The 21290-nt window shown below is 50.9% G+C and overlaps 1 protein-coding gene across 1 annotated transcript in view; it reads right to left on the bottom strand.

The window, feature by feature from the left end:
• Positions 1–21290, bottom strand: part of LOC141077413 (hydrocephalus-inducing protein homolog) — a 68585-nt gene that overhangs the window by 44125 nt on the left and 3170 nt on the right. Inside the window, exon 7 of the mRNA XM_073564325.1 lies at positions 13883–14034. Within this exon, the coding sequence (XP_073420426.1) occupies positions 13883–14034 (152 nt within the window). The remainder of the gene's footprint in view (positions 1–13882; positions 14035–21290) is intronic.

Genomic DNA, 21290 nt, shown 5'->3' with positions numbered 1-21290 from the left:
AGCCTGAAGTTCCACTGGATGTGCAATGAGTCCACTGCCAATGGCTTTTCCCTTGGGTTTAGAGAGTAAAACCTTTCTGTTTGCCTGTTGGGCTTGTTGGCAAAGAGGTCTATCACTGGTTTCCCCCCAAAGCTGCGTTATTTTTTGAAAAATGGACCGATTAAGGGCCCATTCTCCTTGCCTCAGAGTACTGCGGCTCAGAAAGTTTGCCTCTATGTTTTCTGCCCCCTTTATGTGCAAGGCTGTTAAGGAGTGTAGGTGTTGCTCTGCTCTGCTCAGAATGTCGCTCGCCACTTTCATTAGAGAGTGTGATCTCGTCCCTCCTTGGTGGTTGATGTACGCCACTGTTACTTTGTTGTCTGACATGATGCGGACATTGCGACCCTTGAGTAGCGGAATGAAGTGACTTAGAGCTTTGTTCACTGCCCACAGTTCCCTCAGGTTGGAAGATGCCCCCATTTCTTGAGGCGTCCAGGAGCCCTGGCCTACGTGTCCCCTTAGGTGTGCCCCCCACCCCGAGGAGCTTGCGTCTGTTAGAATCACATATGTCGTCTGTCTGTCCCAAGGTATTCCTGAGGCCAGGTTTGTATCATCCAGCCACCAGTTGAGAAAGTCTCTGGTTTGTAAGGAAAGCTCCAGCTTCCCTTCTAAACGCCCTCTTGGCGATCTTTGTGCTGATAGTATCTCCCCCTGGAGTTGTCGGGTGTGAAATTGAGCCCATCTGACCACCAGAATACAGGAAGTCAGGGTACCTAGTAGAGACATCGCCTTTCTCTATGTCATATATGGTTGATTTCGGGCAGCCAAAGCCAGATTCTGTACCTTCTCTATTTTGGTCTCTGGGAACAGACGCGCCTGCCGTTCTGAATCCAGGATAAATCCCAGGAAGGTCTGTTTTTTTAGGAGTTGTAGTTTTGACTTTTTGAAATTTATTATCCACCCTAATTCTTGTAAGGTGTCGGTCACCCGGCTAAACTGTGCCGTGCAGTGGTCCTCTGAGCTGCCCACTATAAGGAAAACGTCCAAGTATGGTATTATGACCGTATCGTGAATCCGAAGGAAGGCTGTCACCTCCACTATGACTTTGGTGAAAACCCTCGGGGCTATGGATATGCCAAATGGAAGGGCTCTGAATTGGAAATGCCTCAGTACGCCTTGGATATAAAGCGCTACCCTCAAGTATTTTTGGTAATCTGGATGGATGGGGATGTGATAATATGCATCCTTTAAATTGACTACGGCCATAAAACAATCTTGATGTAGTAGCTTTATGGCCGTAGCCACTGACTCCATCTTGAAGGTTTGGTTTTTTATCCACCGATTGAGCCATCTGAGGTTTATAATCGTCCTGAAAGATTGATCCGGTTTCTTTATCAGAAAAAGGGGTGAATAGAACCCCCTTCCTTCCTGTGTGTTTGGGACTTTGTAAAGTACCCACTTGTCTATCAGGTTGAGGATCTCTGCTGCCAAGGCCAACTGTTCTTCGGTTACCTTCCTGATAGGTGTAATGACAAACACAGGTTTTGGCCGGCGAACAAAGGGGATTCTCAGGCCTTCTCTTAAGATGCCCAGGATCCAGGTATTGGAGGAGATCTTTTCCCAGGCCTGGAAAAAGAGTGCCAATCCCCCCCCCCACTGGAATACTGGCATCATTATGGCAATTTCTTTGAGGTGGAGGTGCCCCCACCAAACATAAATCCCGACTCTTTTTTCCTTTTATCCTCCCATCTTCTCCTGTTGGCCGGAGGATGCCCTTTATTGAATCTTCCCCTCCGAAAGGGCTGTCTTCTTTGTTCCGTCGGGAACCTGGGGAAGCCTTTCTTCCTATCGCTTGCCTTCTCCAGGATATCGTCCAAGTTCTTGCCGAATAAGAACCGACAATCGCAGGGGAGAGAGCACAGCTTAGCTTTAGACTGCAGGTCACCCGGACAGCCTTTAAGCCATAACGTGCGTCTGGCAGAATTTGATAATCCTGCTGCCCTAGCTGACAACGTCATAGAGTCCACCGAGGTATCTGCCAAAAAAGCTGCTGCCCCATGCAAGAGATACATATCTGCTATCTTCTCTCTTGGGACCTTTGATGCTAGCTTTTCTTCTAACTGCTGCAGCCAGATCATGAGGGAGCGTGCCGTGCAGGTGCCCGCTATCGCCGGCTTTAATCCCCCTGCTGTCGCTTCCCAAGCGTGTCTCAAATACGAGTCCGCCTTTTTGTCCAGCGAGTCTCTAAGAACCCCTGAGTCTTCCAGGGGCAGGGCCGATTTTTTTGAAGACCTGGATACCGCTGCATCTATTTTTGGGACTTTGTCCCATATCTCTGCATCCTTGTGCTCAAAGAGGTATCGCCTCTTAGAAGTGGAGGGAAGGGCCCCTGATCTTTCGGGTTTCCTCCACTCTCTCTCAAAAAGCACCTGGACCTTTTCGTTTACTAGAAAGGTCAGTTTTTTCCTTTTTTGCAGCCCCCCAAACATAACATCCTCTAGGGTTTTAGCCGCCTTCTCTTCCTGTAGGCCCATTTTGGTTCTAACGGCCTTTAGGAGAGCATCCGTGTCTTCAACAGGGAAACATGGCCTACCCCCTGTGTCACTGTCTGAGGAGTCTGAGGAGGATGCCTCTTCCGCTTGAGACGACGGCTGATGAGGAATCTGAGGGAGAACTAGGTGGATTTTTCCTACTTTTCCTCCCTTTTTTCAATAGGGTCTTAATTGAACCCTCCATTTCTGACCTAAGGGCCGATATCAAATTGGCTGTGAAACTAGGCGCTTCCTCCGCCATGGTCCACTGAATGCAAGTGGCGCAGAGATCTTTCTGCCAGTCTCTTGCTAGGGGAGTTTTACATATAGCACAGTCCCTATTATTCTTCTTGCTTCCCGCTTTCTTGGGCCTTTCCTACGGGGTAAAACATACAACAGAGAATCCCTATTAACATAAATGCTAGCATTCACGAAGATCACGCACCACCCGTAATCAAGGGTACCGGACTTGGAGGCTGCGTCGGAGCACATGACCTGTGCTCTCTGGACCTTGAGGATTCTCCCGACCTGCGGCTGGGGTGGCTGCTGCTTGAGCAGCTTCCATGTTTGCGGCCGGAGGGTTGTGAGGGAGGCAGAGACAAGGACCTCTCCTGCTCTGACTCCATTTTCCACAGTCTCCCCTGCCGCTGGTCCTTGTTTATATGCAGCCTCTGTCCTGGTGGTGTCTCCTCCCCTCCCCCCTGCGACCGCCGGCCAACCGCTTCAGAAAAGCCGGCCGGCGTCGCACTCGGCGCCATGACACCGTCGCCTTCTGCTGACGTCAGCCGGCGAACCCATAATCCACTGCGCTGCTGACGTCAGCGGCCGGAAGAAGCCTGCGTCTTTCCCCTGCCTCGGGGATCGAGATGCGGTGTGCGCGAGGGGAGGGCGGCGCGGTGGGGGCTCCCCGGAGCCACCGGGATCCCACCTGCGCCCACACGAACCCGGAGCCCAGGGGAACACCGGGGACTGTGCCTCCAGCACCCGACGGCCGGCGCTACAGGTAAGATACCTGTTCTTCCCGCGCCGGGACGGGCCTGGGTCCCTTTTTTTTTTCTCTTTTCTTCTTTTCTCTTCGCCCATGACAGGCACCGCCAACAGTGGGATTCCTTCCAGGACAGGAACCCAACTGAAGCGGGGGAGAGGTGCCGCCCCTTATATCTCAGTAGGTTCCTGTCCTGGCGGGGCGGATCCCTCTCTCAGGTGTGCTGTTATGGGTGAAGAGAAAAAGGCACTGTCTGCTATCACGCAAAAACCCTAATAATTCCAACATGACTGATGTACAAAAATACTGAGGTTTGCACAACCTCGCCCCCACTATATCAGCACTCAGGTGTGAACTGGCGGCTAGCAACAGGCTAATACAGCAGGAGACTGAGCAAACAAACACAAGATACAAAAATACAGGGCAGGAGCCAGCAGCCCCAGGGGGAGCAGGCTGGCCCCTGACAGCAAGGCAAAATCAGATGCAAAGGGTTTAGCAAATGACACTTAGCTGACAAAATGCAGGATCAGGCAGGAGACAGAAATCCTCAGTAAGCAAAGAAAGGAGTATCACCGGCAGTCACTGAGAGATGTCTGCTCGCTTATGTAGCCCCACTGTCACGGCCACGTTTGTCTGGACGCAGATGATACCGCAAGGCGGACCCATAAAACACGTGACCCTGGATACAGCGCCTCCAGTGGCGAATTTAAATAATAATACGTGCAGATGGATACACCGCCTCCACCTGGCGAATTTAGGTATTACACGTCAATATAAATTCTGGAAACCCCGCCTCCAGTACGGCGAATTTAAATAATAAGGGGGAACCTGGATAACATTAACAATGGTGGGCCCTGCGATAGGGAATGGGGACGTGGAGACCTCCTAAGCTCCCCTGAGCCAGTGTCCCTGCACTCCCTACGTTCCCCATACAGGCTCCGCACCTGTCGCTGCACGCGAACCTTAAACCCTTGCTCGCCCTGACCCTAAACCCTCACTAGGGAATTGGTCGGTGCGGAGACTAATCCCACCACTGCACTAACAACACACATGAGGAAAGAAGACAATACAGGGGAAACACCACTTAGCTTTAGGCTCTGTGCTTATGCTCCTGTAACAGAGCCCCACCACCTGCGTGCGTCTTCTCCTCCACTCGGATCCATCACCATCCTGGATCCTACACCATAGTGCAGCCTTGGAGCAGAGTCCATCTCCAGCTGCAGCAGTCCAATAACAGTGTCCCAAGGATGAGTCAGCCTCTGCCAAAATTCTAAGCATGCTTGAGTCCAGCTCTCGGCCACCAAGTCGAGCATGCCGAGTGCAACTCTCTCCATAGTCGCCACTCCACAAAGCCATGCACGCACCTCCCGCCGACACCATAAACTGCGTCTCCTCCACGCCATGCCAGCAATTCCTGCAGACACCATTAGCTGCCACTCGTCTCCTCTGGCTGACTGCGCAGGACTCCTCTTCAGCTCCATGTTCACCCAGGCTTCACAAACTCAGAATGAATCAATCAATCAATATCACCACCAGTGATTGCACACCCTGAGACTCACTTATAGAGCCCCACACCTGATTCATAATTACCTGCACATTAAACCTAAAGTGCGATACCACTAACCACCACCGGGGACAGTCAAGTCACTTGGCACTTGCCTAAGTAAAAAAAGTTCACCCTGTGAAACTTAAAACTGTCAGATCAAATTCAGATCATGACACCCACTCTTCCAATTATCCTCTGCAGCTGTTGGGTTAACATCATGTTGGCCAGCATCACTACCAGCAGTATCCACCAGAGGGAGCCTTGCCTCAAAAGTCGGATCAAGAGAATTCACAACAGTACCCCCCCTTGAGGTGGGGTCACCGAACCCTCATCCACACCACCAGGCCGATCAGGATAGGCCCGGTGAAAAGCACAAACCAATCTCTTGGCATGAATATCGGAAGCAGAGACCCAAGAATTATCCTCCTGGCCATAACCTTTCCACTTGACCAAGTACTGGAGTCTCCGTCTAGCCAGACGAGAGTCCAATATTTTCTCTACCTCATACTCCAAATTACCCTCAACCAATACAAGGTCAGGGGGCGCCGCCACAGGAACTACTGGCTCCACAAACCTTTTCAACAATGATTTGTGAAAAACATTATGAATCTTGAACGTACCTGGAAGAGCCAAACGGAAAAAAACGGGGTTAAGGATTTCCAAAATCTTATAAGGTCCAATAAACCTTGGCTTGAATTTTGGAGACAAAACCTTCATCGGAATATTTTTTGAGGACAACCAAACCATATCACCCACTTTGAACTGGGGACCAAAGGTCCTATGCCAGTTGGAAAACCATTGGGCCTTTTCCTGAGAGTGGGACAACTTGTCCACTACTTGGTCCCAAATCTGCTGCATTCTGTCAACCACAGAATCCACACTTGGGCAAGCGGAAGCCTCCACCTGCCCCGAAGAAAATCGAGGATGAAAACCAAAATTACAGAAAAACGTAGACATCAAAGTGGCAGAACTAGCTCTATTGTTTAGAGCGAATTCAGCCAATGGCAGAAATGAGAGCACAATTGTTAACAATTCCGAAAAGAGGGAAGAATAGGAAGCATTAAAGGAAACCAGGATGGATGAACACAGAACTTAAGCACATGCTAAAAAGGAAGAAAGAAATGTTTATAAAATGGAAAGAGGGAGGCATATCTAAAGAAGAATATAATGCTGTCTGCAGAACCTGCAGGGCACAAATCAGATTAACTAAAGCTGACAATGAATTGAGGCTTGCAAGAGACGTCAAAAGCAATAATAAAGGATTTTGGGGATATGTCAAAAGTAAAAGAAAAGTCAAAGATGCTATAGGACTTTTACAGGATGAAAATGATGAAATGGTAAGACAGGATGTTGAGAAGACCAAACTTTTAAATTCCTATTTTGCATCTGTTTTCTCTCAGAAAGGAAATGTAACATCAACTGTTCTTCACTGTCCTATTAAGGGAATAGAATTATCCAGGATATCTATAAACAGAAAGATAGTGAGGAAACACTTAGCTAACCTAAATGAATTCAAGTCTCCAGGTCCAGATGAATTACACCTCAGAGTACTGAAGGAGATAGCAGAAGAAATTTTTGAACCCCTCTCCATAATCTTTGAAAATTCTTGGAGAACAGGAGAAGTCCCAGAAGACTGGAGAAGAGCAAATGTTGTTCCTATCTTCAAAAAGGGGAAGAAGGTGGACCCAGGCAACTATAGGCCAGTGAGTCTGACTTCTATACCAGGAAAGATCTTTGAACAAATTATTAAACAACATGTATGTCAGTACCTGGATAAGAATGAAGTGATTAAACAGAGTCAGCATGGGTTTGTAACTAATAAGTCATGTCAGACTAACTTAATTTCCTTCTATGACAGAATCACTGATTGGGTGGATCAAGGAAATGCCGAAGATATAGTATATCTTGACTTCAGCAAAGCATTTGACAAAGTATTTCACCCAATCCTTATTGAAAAAATGACTAGGTATGGAATGGACAAGGCAACTGTTAGGTGGATTCATAACTGGCTTAGTGATTGGACCCAAAGAGTGGTCGTAAATGGCTGCACATCCAGTTGGAAGAATGTCTCAAGTGGGGTACCACAGGGCTCTGTCCTGGGCCCTGTATTGTTCAACATCTTTATCAACGATTTAGATGAAGGAATTGAGGGTAAACTGATTAAATTTGCTGATGACACAAAGCTAGGAGGGATAGCTAATACTAGAGAAGAGAGAGAGGATTCAAAAAGCTATAAATAAACTGGAGAAGTGGACAGCAACTAACAGAATGGTTTTTAACAGGGAAAAATGCAAAGTACTACATCTCGGCAACAAAAATGAAAAAAACATATACAGAATGGGAGGAATAGAGCTAAGCAACAGCACATGTGAAAAAGACTTGGGTATACTAATAGATCACAGACTGAATATGAGTCAACAGTGTGATGCAGAAGCAAAAAAGGCAAATACAATTCTGGGATGTATTAACAGAAGCATACAGTCTAGATCACGTGAAGTCATTATCGCCCTCTACTCCTCTTTGGTCAGACCTCATCTGGAATACTGTGTCCAGTTTTGGGCACCACATTTTAAAAAAGACATCAACAAACTGGAGCAAGTTCAGAAAAGAGCGACCAGAATGGTGACCGGTCTGCAAACCCTGTGTTATGAGGAAAGGTTGCAGGATTTGGGAATGTTTAGTTTGCAAAAGAGAAGACTGAGAGGAGACTTAATAGCTGTCTATAAATATCTCAAGGGCTGTCACATTGTAGAAGGATCATCTTTATTCTCATTTGCACAAGGAAAGACTAGAAGCAATGGGATGAAACTGAGTGGGAGGAGACACAGATTAGATATTAGAAAAAAGTTTTTGACAGTTAGAGTGATCAATGAGTGTAACAGGCTGCCACGAGAAGTGGTGAGTTCTCCTTCAATAGAAGTCTTCACACGGAGGCTGGACAGACATCTGTCTGGGATGATTTAGCGAATCCTGCTTTGAGCAGGGGGTTGGACCAGATGGCCCAGGAGGTCCCTTCCAACTCTACGATTCTATGATTTCTATGATTTCAGTCATCCTGATCAGCAGATATAAAACATCTCAAATAGGACTCCAAAGTCTGGTTTGTTCTCTTAGTCTGGCCATTGGTCTGAGGATGAAATGCAGAGGAGAAAAATAACTGAATTCCCAATTTAGAACAAAAGGCCCTCCAAAATCTGGAAACAAACTGGACTCCTCTATCTGACACAATGTTCTCAGGAATCCCGTGCAAACGAACCACCTGTTGTAAAAACGGGGGCACCAACTCAGAAGAAGATGGCAACTTCGGGAGTGGTACAAGATGGACCATCTTGGAAAATCTATCACAAATCACCCAGATAACAGTCAGTCATTCTCTGAGAGACAGGGAGATCAGAAATAAAATCCATTGAAATATGGGTCCATGGCCTGCTGAGCACCGGAAGGGGCATCAACAAACAACTAGAACGAGAACAGGACTTGGACCTGGAAGAAGTCCCACAGGACTGCACAAAATTCCTGACATCACGAGATAAGGCAGACCACCAAAAAGACCGACTCACCAAATCTCTGGTACCAAAAATACCCGGATAACCAGCCAACATGGAGCAATGAATTTCAGACATTACTCTTTTCCTCCACTGGTCAGGGACATACAATTTCCCCACAGGGCGTCGTTCAGGCTTGTCCTCCTGAAATTCCTCCAGGGCAAGTCTCAAATCGGGTGAAATGGCGGAAAGAACCACACCCTCACCCAGAATGGTAGTAGGCTCGGTCACATCAAGAGAATCTGCAAAGAAACTCCTAGAAAGGGAGTCTGCCTTAACATTCTTAGTGCCAGGAAGAAAGGAGACCACAAAATTAAAATGCTTGATAAACAAGGCCCATCTAGCCTGTCTAGGATTCAAGCGTTTGGCTGATTCAAGATAAATCAAATTCTTGTGATCGGTGAGGACCACAACTTGATGTCTAGCTCCCTCCAACCAATGTCTCCACTCTTCAAATGCCCACTTCATGGCCAACAATTCCCGATTCCCCACGTCATAGTTACGTTCAGATGGGGAACATTTTCGAGAAGAGAAGGCACAGGGATTCATCTTAGAGGTTACCGGATCCCTTTGAGACAAAACGGCTCCTGCACCAATCTCAGAAGCATCTACCTCCACCTGAATTGGAAGTGAGACATCAGGTTGCCGTAAAACCGGAGCAGAAGTCAATCTCCGCTTAAGCTCCTGAAATGCCGAGACTGCCTCTGGAGACCAATTCACCACATCAGCGCCATTCTTGGTCAGATCAGTCAGTGGTTTGACAATACCAGAAAAATTACTTATAAATTTACGATAGAAATTGGAAAAACCCAAAAACTTCTGGAGTGCCTTCAAAGAAGTGGGCTGAACCCAATCATAAATGACCTGTACCTTGGCCGGGTCCATTTCAATAGCAGACGGGGACAAAATGAATCCCAAAAATGAAATCCTCTGTACAACAAAGAGGCATTTCAATCCCTTAACAAACAGGGAATTTTCACTCAGAATCCGGAACACAGTCCGGACATGTTCCACATGAGAATCCCAATCACTAGAAAAGATCAAAATATCATCCAGATAAATGATCAAAAACTTATCCACAAAGTCCCAGAAAATATAATTCATAAAGGACTGGAAGACAGAAGGGGCATTAGTGAGCCCAAAAGGCATCACCAGGTACTCAAAATGTCCCTCCGGAGTATTAAACGCCGTCTTCCATTCATCCCCATGCTTGATGCGAATAAGATTATACGCCCCCCTGAGGTCAAGCTTGGTAAACCAGCAGGCACCTTTAACTCTGGAAAATAAATCAGAAATCAGGAGTAACGGATACTGATATTTAACAGTAATTTTGTTAAGGGAATGATAGTCAATACACGGTCTTAATGAACCATCTTTCTTGGCCACAAAAAAAAACAGCACCCAAGGGTGAAGAGGATGGTCTAATATGACCCTTCTCCAACGCCTCCTTAATATAGGATCGCATAGCATCATGTTCGGTACTGATAGGTTGAAAAGCCGACCCTTGGGAAATTTACACCCAGGCATCAACTCAATTGCACAGTCATAACTCCTATGAGGAGGCAAAGACGCAGACTTACTCTCACTAAATACATCATAAAAATCAGCCAAATAGTCAGGAACATCATGAGACTGAGGAGAGGTGGAGAAAACAGGAGCGTCCCTAAGAACACACTGACAGCCCCAACTCACCACAGACCCAGATTTCCAATCCAAAACTGGGTTATGAGTTTGCAACCAAGGAAAACCCAGAACAATAGTATCATGCAAATTGTGCAGCACCAAAAATTTACAATTTTCTTGGTGGTCCGGGGCAACCCGCATTATCACCTGAGTCCAAAACTGTGGTTTATTCTCCGCCAACAGAGTGGCATCAATACCCCTCAAAGGAATAGGCGTCCGCAGAGGTGTCATGGAAAAACCACAACGTTTAGCAAAGTACAAATCCATCAGATTCAGAGCTGCTCCTGAATCCACAAAAGCCTTAGTGGAAAACGTGGATAAGGAGCAGATCAGAGTAATTGCCAAAAGGAACTTAGGCTGTACACTGCCCACAGCAAATGTGTGTGCAAAACGTGTCTCTCGTTTAGGGCAGACAGAAATAGTATGAGAGGCGTCTCCACAGAAAAAACACAGCTTATTACGCCTTCTGAACTCCTGACGTTGCGCCATAGACAACACCCATCACATTGCATAGGTTCAGACGTTTGTTCAAAAGGCGGCAACGCCTCTCGTGTAGTTTTACGTTCACGTAAACGCCGATCAACTTGAATGGCTAATGACATAGAATCATCCAGACCAGAGGGAACAGGAAATCCCACCATAACATCTTTTACGGTCTCTGATAAACCCTTCCAAAAGAGAGCTGCCAATGCACTATCATTCCATGTAGTAAGGACCGCCCACTTTCGGAATTTTTGACAGTATAACTGCAGGATCCTGACCCTGGTTCAATGCCAATAGTGTTTTCTCAGCTTGATCAATAGCATTAGGTTCATCATACAACAACCCCAAGGCTTGAAAAAATGCGTCCACATTAGCCAGAATAGGATCTCCGTGTGTCAGAGAAAAAGCCCAATCATGGGGATCGCCGCGCAGCAAGGAGATGACAATTTTAACCTGCTGCACAGAGCTCCCCGATGAGTTAGGCTTCAAAGCAAGAAATAGTTTACAATTATTCTTAAAATTCAAAAATTTAGACCGATCCCAGAAAACACATCAGGATTAGGGATCTTTGGTTCTACAACAGATGATTGAGCGAGATACGCGGAAATTCCCCGCATTTCAGCAGCCAGCTGCTCCACATGATCAGACAATTGCTTAATCTCCATTAGAGAAAAAATCCTCCTACGGCCCCAGAGAAAAAGAGGAAAAAATAACTAAAAAATTCTGACACTTTTTTTTGCAATTCTTTCCCGCTTTTGAGTACCCTAGAATCTACAGTTTGGCCGGTGATTCTGTTATGAATGGGTCACCGAGGAGAGAGCAATAGGCTATGCCACCAGAACACCAGAGAGGTCGGCCGCTCAGAGGATTGCAGACCCCTGATCTTAACACCACAACTAGCATTAGCCGTGGAGCGTTCCTACGATGCCCTAGATGCCTCGGCACAGCCGGAGAACTAACTAACCCTAAAGACAGAAAGGTGAAATCTAAACTGCCCCGGAGCAGACCCCAAAGGAATAGATAGCCCCCAAACATATATTGTCGGTGAGACAAGATGAAAACACAAACGCAGGCAGAAAATAGACTGAGCAAATGACTAGATAGGACAGGACAGAAAAGGCACTGTCTGTAATCATGCAAAAACCCTAATAATTCCAAAATGACTGATGTACAAAAATACTGAGGTTTGCACAACCTCGCCCCCACTATATCAGCACTCAGGTGTGAACTGGCGGCTAGCAACAGGCTAATTCAGCAGGGGACTGAGCAAGCAAACACAAGATACAAAAATACAGGGCAGGAGCCAGCAGCCCCAGGGGGAGCAAGCTGACCCATGACAGCAAGGCAAAATCAGATGCAAAGGGTTTAGCAAATGACACTTAGCTGAAAAAATGCAGGATCAGGCAGGAGACAGAAATACTCAGTAAGCAAAGAAAGGAATATCACCGGCAGTCACTGCGAGAAGTCTGCTCGCTTATGTAGTCCCAGTCACTACCACCACTCCTCCAATTATCTTCTGCAGCTGTTGGGTTAACATCATGTTGACCAGCACCACTACCAGCAGTATCCACCAGAGGGAGCCTTGCCTCAAAAGTCGGATCAAGAGAGCTCACAACACTGCCCTAAATACTAGAGGCCTCTTGGTAATTGGCTGGGAACACCATAGGCAGGTGCACACTGATTCCATAAGAACCAGAGAGTGCCGGCGCAGCCCCCCTATGCACACAACCGGGACGTACGTAGAGAGCAGGCAAGAGGCATACACATGGAGCCGGCAGCAGACAGAAATCACAGCATGGTCCGGAGTAGTGAGTAAGGTAGGTGGGGGATGGGAGGCCATGCAGTGATGCCGGCAGGGTTGTTACAGTCAGCATCTGACGTCCATGTGGCCAGGCTTATCCGGTCTTTTTATGTGGCACATCCTGATAAACATATTTCTGAGGTTCTGGAGATCTCTCGTAGAAGGGAGAGTACTGTCATGGGTTTTGTGCAACAGAAAGGAGCCAGAAGACCGCAGCGTCTGATTCCTCCTACTCCTGCACTTATTAGAAGCACCTCACCTTCTTATTAAACGGTGCAGGATTCTTTTAGCAGTGCATTAAGGCTCTCAGCTGTGCACTGTTACCACTCCCATCCCCTAAGTAATCTGTGCCCTGGCTGGCACTCATTGTCAGAGCTAGATTATGCTGCTTGGCTGGATGTTGTTGGTGGTTATTGGAGAAAGCGGTTGGTGGATTTATTTGTGACTGTTGCTAGGTTTTGAGTGTGTGATAATTCCCTTTCTTCTCCTACTTTCGTTTTACCCCATCCTCCACTTCCTGATGCATTCCTCTGTTATATGTGGTCTTGAGACACCTGACAAGAGAGTTGTGTACACCACCCAAACATCCCCCCTCACCTTATACACAGCCCAGACGTCACCCCTCACCGTATAGAGCACTCGGATATAACCCCTCAATGTATATACTGCCTAGACGTTACCCCCTGTTGCAGAGCCAGGCAGGACAGTGTTAAGTCTTAGCTCCGCAGGTCCTGATCAGATGCACCTGGCCATCTTTGACTAAGACTCAGGGCCTGTGGTCACTAGGTGTCCGTTGAGCTGAGTGGAGTGTGCTGCTGCTGAGTGTCCAGCCAAAATGTGATGTGCCCAGCCAAAATGTGATGTGCCAGGGTTTCTGTGAATGGAGACTGCACGGGTCAGCTGGGAAAGCTGAACAGTGTGGTAGAGTGACGAGTGGAAGCTGCAGCCTGTTCAGTATGAACTATGACTGGAGATGAACACTTCTCTTTGGTGGGAAGATGTTGGAGCTCGGGCTGAAGGGGACTGGGGGGGGATTGGCCTCTTCTGTATATGACGTTTGCTCCAGGAGAGAAGACTGTACTCTGTTGGGGGAGCTGCACTGACATACCTGCCTGCTGGATGAACTGGTTACTTGCTGTGACCTTTGTGCCCAGAAGAGGCAGTTTTGGTTTTTGGCTTTGAATCCCTTGTAGTTTTATGAAAGCAGAAAAACTGCACCTGTTTGGACCAATTCACATTGCCTGTGTGAACGCTGCCTAATGCCTACCTGAGAGGGACCTGACCCCTGCACCTTACACCATATACACCGCCCAGATATAACAAATGTACCTTGGGATTCCCTCTACAGTAGCCTCGAAGGTACACTGGTACGTCTGCATGCTCTGCGGGGTGAAGGAGACACTGGCGTAGCTGTGACTGTGGCTCGGGATGCTCATTCGTGGCGGCTGGACTTCAAAGATTTCAGAAATTCGAGCCACAGACTAGAAAAGTGAAAGTCAAATGTGTAAACAAGGCAGCACAGCCCCCCCATCTGTACCCTACACCCCGATCATCCCTGAGGTCTACCCATACAATGGTGACAGCAGCTCAACCCCCCCCCCATCTGTACCCAACGCCCCGATCATCCCTGAGGTCTACCCATACACTGGTGACAGCAGCTCAACCCCCCCCCCATCTGTCCCCAACACCCCGATCATCCCTGAGGTCTACCCATACACTGGTGAGAGCAGCTCAGCCCCCCCCTATCTGTACCCTACACCCTGATCATCCCTGAGGTCTACCCATACACTGGTGAGAGCAGCTCAGCCCCCCCCTATCTGTACCCTACACCCCGATCATCCCTGAGGTCTACCCATACACTGGTGAGAGCAGCTCAGCCCCCCCCTATCTGTACCCTACACCCTGATCATCCCTGAGGTCTACCCATACACTGGTGTCAGCAGCACAGCCCCCCCCCATCTGTACCCAACACCCCGATCATCCCTGAGGTCTACCCATACACTGGTGACAGCACCTCAGCCCCCCCTTATCTGTACCCTACACCCCGATCATCCCTGAGGTCTACCCATAAACTGGTGACAGCAGCTCAGCCCCCCCCAATCTGTACCCAACACCCAGATCATCCCCGAGGTCTACTCATACACTGGTGACAGCAGCACAGCCCATCTATCTGTACCCAACACCCCGATCATCCCCGAGATCTACTCATACACTGGTGAGAGCAGCTCAGCCCCCCCCTATCTGTACCCAACACCCCGATCATCCCTGAGGTCTACCCATACACTGGCGACAGCAGCTCAGCCCCCCCCATCTGTACCCAACACCCCGATCATCCCCGAGGTCTACTCATACACTGGTGTCAGCAGCACAGCCCCCCCCAATCTGTACCCAACACCCCGATCATCCCTGAGGTCTACCCATACACTGATGAGAGCAGCTCAGCCCCCCCCCCCATCTGTACCCTACACCCCGATCATCCCTGAGGTCTACCCATACACTGGTGAGAGCAGCTCAGCCCCCCCTATCTGTACCCTACACCCTGATCATCCCTGAGATCTACCCATACACTGGTGTCAGCAGCTCAACCCCCCCCCATCTGTACCCAACACCCCGATCATCCCTGAGGTCTACCCATACACTGGTGTCAGCAGCACAGCCCCCCCCATCTGTACCCAACACCCCGATCATCCCTGAGGTCTACCGATACACTGGTGACAGGACATCAGCCCCCCCTTATTTGTACCCTACACCCCGATCATCCCTGAGGTCTACCCATAAACTGGTGACAGCAGCTCAGCCCCCCCCAATCTGTACCCAACACCCAGATCATCCCCGAGGTCTACTCATACACTGGTGACAGCAGCACAGCCCATCTATCTGTACCCAACACCCCGATCATCCCTGAGGTCTACCCATACACTGGCGACAGCAGCTCAGCCCCCCCCATCTGTACCCAACACCCCGATCATCCCCGGGGTCTACTCATACACTGGCGACAGCAGCTCAGCCCCCCCATCTGTACCCAACACCCCGATCATCCCCGAGGTCTACTCATACACTGGTGTCAGCAGCACAGCCCCCCCATCTGTACCCTACACCCCGATCATCCCCGAGGTCTACTCATACACTGGTGTCAGCAGCACAGCCCCCCCAATCTGTACCCTACACCCTGATCATCCCTGAGATCTACCCATACACTGGTGTCAGCAGCTCAACCCCCCCCCCATCTGTACCCAACACCCCGATCATCCCTGAGGTCTACCCATACACTGGTGTCAGCAGCTCACCCCCCCCCCCATCTGTACCCAACACCCCGATCATCCCTGAGGTCTACCCATACACTGGTGAGAGCAGCTCAGCCCCCCCTATCTGTACCCTACACCCCGATCATCCCTGAGGTCTACCCATACACTGGTGAGAGCAGCTCAGCCCCCCCTATCTGTACCCTACACCCCGATCATCCCTGAGGTCTACTCATACACTGGTGTCAGCAGCACAGCCCCCCCCATCTGTACCCAACACCCCGATCATCCCTGAGGTCTACCCATACACTGGTGACAGCACCTCAGCCCCCCTTATTTGTACCCTACACCCCGATCATCCCTGAGGTCTACCCATAAACTGGTGACAGCAGCTCAGCCCCCCCCAATCTGTACCCAACACCCAGATCATCCCCGAGGTCTACTCATACACTGGTGACAGCAGCACAACCCATCTATCTGTACCCAACACCCCGATCATCCCTGAGGTCTACCCATACACTGGCGACAGCAGCTCAGCCCCCCGCCCATCTGTACCCAACACCCCGATCATCCCCGAGGTCTACTCATACACTGGTGTCAGCAGCACAGCCCCCCCCATCTGTACCCTACACCCCGGTCATCCCCGAGGTCTACTCATACACTGGTGTCAGCAGCACAGACCCCCCCCCATCTGTACCCAACACCCCGATCATCCCTGAGGTCTACTCATACACTGGCGACAGCAGCACAGCCCCCCCCATCTGTACCCTACACCCCGATCATCCCCGAGGTCTACTCATACACTGGTGACAGCAGCACAGCCCCCCCAATCTGTACCCTACACCCTGATCATCCCTGAGATCTACCCATACACTGGTGTCAGCAGCTCAACCCCCCCCCCATCTGTACCCAACACCCCGATCATCCCTGAGGTCTACCCATACACTGGTGAGAGCAGCTCAGCCCCCCCTATCTGTACCCTACACCCCGATCATCCCTGAGGTCTACCCATACACTGGTGAGAGCAGCTCAGCCCCCCCTATCTGTACCCTACACCCTGATCATCCCTGAGGTCTACTCATACGCTGGTGACAGCAGCTCAACCCCCCCCCCATCTGTACCCAACACCCCGATCATCCCTGAGGTCTACCCATACACTGGTGTCAGCAGCACAGCCCCCCCCCATCTGTACCCAACACCCCGATCATCCCTGAGGTCTACCCATAAACTGGTGACAGCAGCTCACCCCCCCCCAATCTGTACCCAACACCCTGATCATCCCCGAGGTCTACTCATACACTGGTGACAGCAGCTCAACCCCCCCCCATCTGTACCCAACACCCTGATCATCCCTGAGGTCTACCCATACACTGGTGTCAGCAGCACAGCCCCCCCCCATCTGTACCCAACACCCCGATCATCCCTGAGGTCTACCCATAAACTGGTGACAGCAGCTCAGCCCCCCCCAATCTGTACCCAACACCCTGATCATCCCCGGGGTCTACTCATACACTGGTGACAGCAGCACAGCCCATCTATCTGTACCCAACACCCCGATCATCCCCGGGGTCTACTCATACACTGGTGACAGCAGCACAGCCCATCTATCTGTACCCAACACCCTGATCATCCCCGGGGTCTACCCATACACTGGTGTCAGCAGCACAGCCCATCTATCTGTACCCAACACCCTGATCATCCCCGGGGTCTACTCATACACTGGTGACAGCAGCACAGCCCCCCTATCTGTACCCTACACCCTGATCATCCCCGGGGTCTACTCATACACTGGTGTCAGCAGCACAGCCCATCTATCTGTACCCAACACCCTGATCATCCCCGGGGTCTACCCATACACTGGTGTCAGCAGCACAGCCCATCTATCTGTACCCAACACCCTGATCATCCCCGGGGTCTACCCATACACTGGTGACAGCAGCACAGCCCATCTATCTGTACCCAACACCCTGATCATCCCCGGGGTCTACCCATACACTGGTGACAGCAGCACAGCCCATCTATCTGTACCCAACACCCCGATCATTCCCGGGGTCTACCCATACACTGGTGACAGCAGCACAGCCCATCTATCTGTACCCAACACCCCGATCATCCCCGGGGTCTACTCATACACTGGTGACAGCAGCACAGCCCATCTATCTGTACCCAACACCCTGATCATCCCCGGGGTCTACCCATACACTGGTGTCAGCAGCACAGCCCATCTATCTGTACCCAACACCCTGATCATCCCCGGGGTCTACCCATACACTGGTGACAGCAGCACAGCCCATCTATCTGTACCCAACACCCCGATCATCCCCGGGGTCTACTCATACACTGGTGACAGCAGCACAGCCCATCTATCTGTACCCAACACCCTGATCATCCCCGGGGTCTACCCATACACTGGTGTCAGCAGCACAGCCCATCTATCTGTACCCAACACCCCGATCATCCCCGGGGTCTACCCATACACTGGTGACAGCAGCACAGCCCATCTATCTGTACCCAACACCCCGATCATCCCCGGGGTCTACTCATACACTGGTGACAGCAGCACAGCCCATCTATCTGTACCCAACACCCTGATCATCCCCGGGGTCTACCCATACACTGGTGACAGCAGCACAGCCCATCTATCTGTACCCAATACCCCGATCATCCCCGGGGTCTACCCATACACTGGTGACAGCAGCACAGCCCATCTATCTGTACCCAACACCCTGATCATCCCCGAGATCTACTCATACACTGGTGACAGCAGCACAGACCCCCTATCTGTACCCAACACCCCGATCATCCCCGGGGTCTACTCATACACTGGTGACAGCAGCACAGCCCATCTATCTGTACCCAACACCCTGATCATCACCGGGGTCTACCCATACACTGGTGTCAGCAGCACAGCCCATCTATCTGTACCCAACACCCCGATCATCCCCGGGGTCTACCCATACACTGGTGACAGCAGCACAGCCCATCTATCTGTACCCAACACCCCGATCATCCCCGGGGTCTACCCATACACTGGTGTCAGCAGCACAGACCCCCTATCTGTACCCAACATCCCGATCATCCCCGACGTCTACTCATACACTGGTGACAGCAGCACAGACCCCCTATCTGTACCCAACATCCCGATCATCCCCGGGGTCTACTCATACACTGGTGACAGTAGCACAGACCCCCTATCTGTACCCAACACCCCGATCATCCCCGGGGTCTACTCATACACTGGTGACAGCAGCACAGACCCCCTATCTGTACCCAACATCCCGATCATCCCCGGGGTCTACTCATACACTGGTGACAGCAGCACAGACCCCCTATCTGTACCCTACACCCCGATCATCCCCGAGGTCTACTCATACACTGGTGACAGCAGCACAGACCCCCTATCTGTACCCTACACCCCGATCATCCCTGAGGTCTACCCATACACTGGCGACAGCAGCTCAGCCCCCCCCCCATCTGTACCCAACACCCCGATCATCCCCGAGGTCTACTCATACACTGGTGTCAGCAGCACAGCCCCCCCCATCTGTACCCTACACCCCGATCATCCCCGAGGTCTACTCATACACTGGTGTCAGCAGCACAGCCCCCCCCAATCTGTACCCAACACCCCGATCATCCCCGAGGTCTACTCATACACTGGTGTCAGCAGCACAGACCCCCTAACTGTACCCAACACCCCGATCATCCCTGAGGTCTACTCATACACTGGCGACAGCAGCACAGCCCCCCCCATCTGTACCCTACACCCCGATCATCCCCGAGGTCTACTCATACACTGGTGACAGCAGCACAGACCTCCTATCTGTACCCTACACCCCGATCATCCCCGAGGTCTACTTATACACTGGTGACAGCAGCACAGACCCCCTATCTGTACCCTACACCCCGATCATCCCTGAGGTCTACCCATACACTGGCGACAGCAGCTCAGCCCCCCCCCCATCTGTACCCAACACCCCGATCATCCCCGAGGTCTACTCATACACTGGTGTCAGCAGCACAGCCCCCCCCATCTGTACCCTACACCCCGATCATCCCCGAGGTCTACTCATACACTGGTGTCAGCAGCACAGCCCCCCCCAATCTGTACCCAACACCCCGATCATCCCCGAGGTCTACTCATACACTGGTGTCAGCAGCACAGTCCCCCTAACTGTACCAAACACCCCGATCATCCCTGAGGTCTACCCATACACTGGCGACAGCAGCTCAGCCCCCCCCCCCCATCTGTACCCAACACCCCGATCATCCCCGAGGTCTACTCATACACTGGTGTCAGCAGCACAGCCCCCCCCAATCTGTACCCAACACCCCGATCATCCCCGAGGTCTACTCATACACTGGTGTCAGCAGCACAGACCCCCTAACTGTACCCAACACCCCGATCATCCCTGAGGTCTACTCATACACTGGCGACAGCAGCACAGCCCCCCCCATCTGTACCCTACACCCCGATCATCCCCGAGGTCTACTCATACACTGGTGACAGCAGCACAGACCCCCTATCTGTACCCAACACCCCGATCATCCCCGGGGTCTACTTATACACTGGTGACAGCAGCACAGACCCCCTATCTGTACCCAACACCCCGATCATCCCCGGGGTCTACTCATACACTGGTGACAGCAGCACAGACCCCCTATCTGTACCCAACATCCCGATCATCCCCGGGGTCTACTCATACACTGGTGACAGCAGCACAGACCCCCTATCTGTACCCAACACCCCGATCATCCCCGGGGTCTACTCATACACTGGTGACAGCAGCACAGACCCCCTATCTGTACCCAACATCCCGATCATCCCCGGGGTCTACTCATACACTGGTGACAGCAGCACAGACCCCCTATCTGTACCCTACACCCCGATCATCCCCGAGGTCTACTCATACACTGGTGACAGCAGCACAGACCCCCTATCTGTACCCTACACCCCGATCATCCCTGAGGTCTACCCATACACTGGCGACAGCAGCTCAGCCCCCCCCCCATCTGTACCCAACACCCCGATCATCCCCGAGGTCTACTCATACACTGGTGTCAGCAGCACAGCCCCCCCCCATCTGTACCCTACACCCCGATCATCCCCGAGGTCTACTCATACACTGGTGTCAGCAGCACAGCCCCCCCCAATCTGTACCCAACACCCTGATCATCCCCGAGGTCTACTCATACACTGGTGTCAGCAGCACAGTCCCCCTAACTGTACCAAACACCCCGATCATCCCTGAGGTCTACTCATACACTGGCGACAGCAGCACAGCCCCCCCCATCTGTACCCTACACCCCGATCATCCCCGAGGTCTACTCATACACTGGTGACAGCAGCACAGACCCCCTATCTGTACCCAACACCCCGATCATCCCCGGGGTCTACCCATACACTGGTGTCAGCAGCACAGCCCATCTATCTGTACCCAACACCCCGATCATCCCCGAGATCTACTCATACACTGGTGACAGCAGCACAGACC

This window comes from Dendrobates tinctorius, unplaced genomic scaffold (assembly GCF_039654945.1).
Source record: "Dendrobates tinctorius isolate UK_male_01 unplaced genomic scaffold, ASM3965494v1 ptg000450l, whole genome shotgun sequence".
Classification (NCBI taxonomy): Eukaryota; Metazoa; Chordata; class Amphibia; order Anura; family Dendrobatidae; genus Dendrobates; species Dendrobates tinctorius.
Note: the sequence above shows the minus strand (reverse complement) of the source record. Positions and strands in the feature narration are given on the sequence as shown.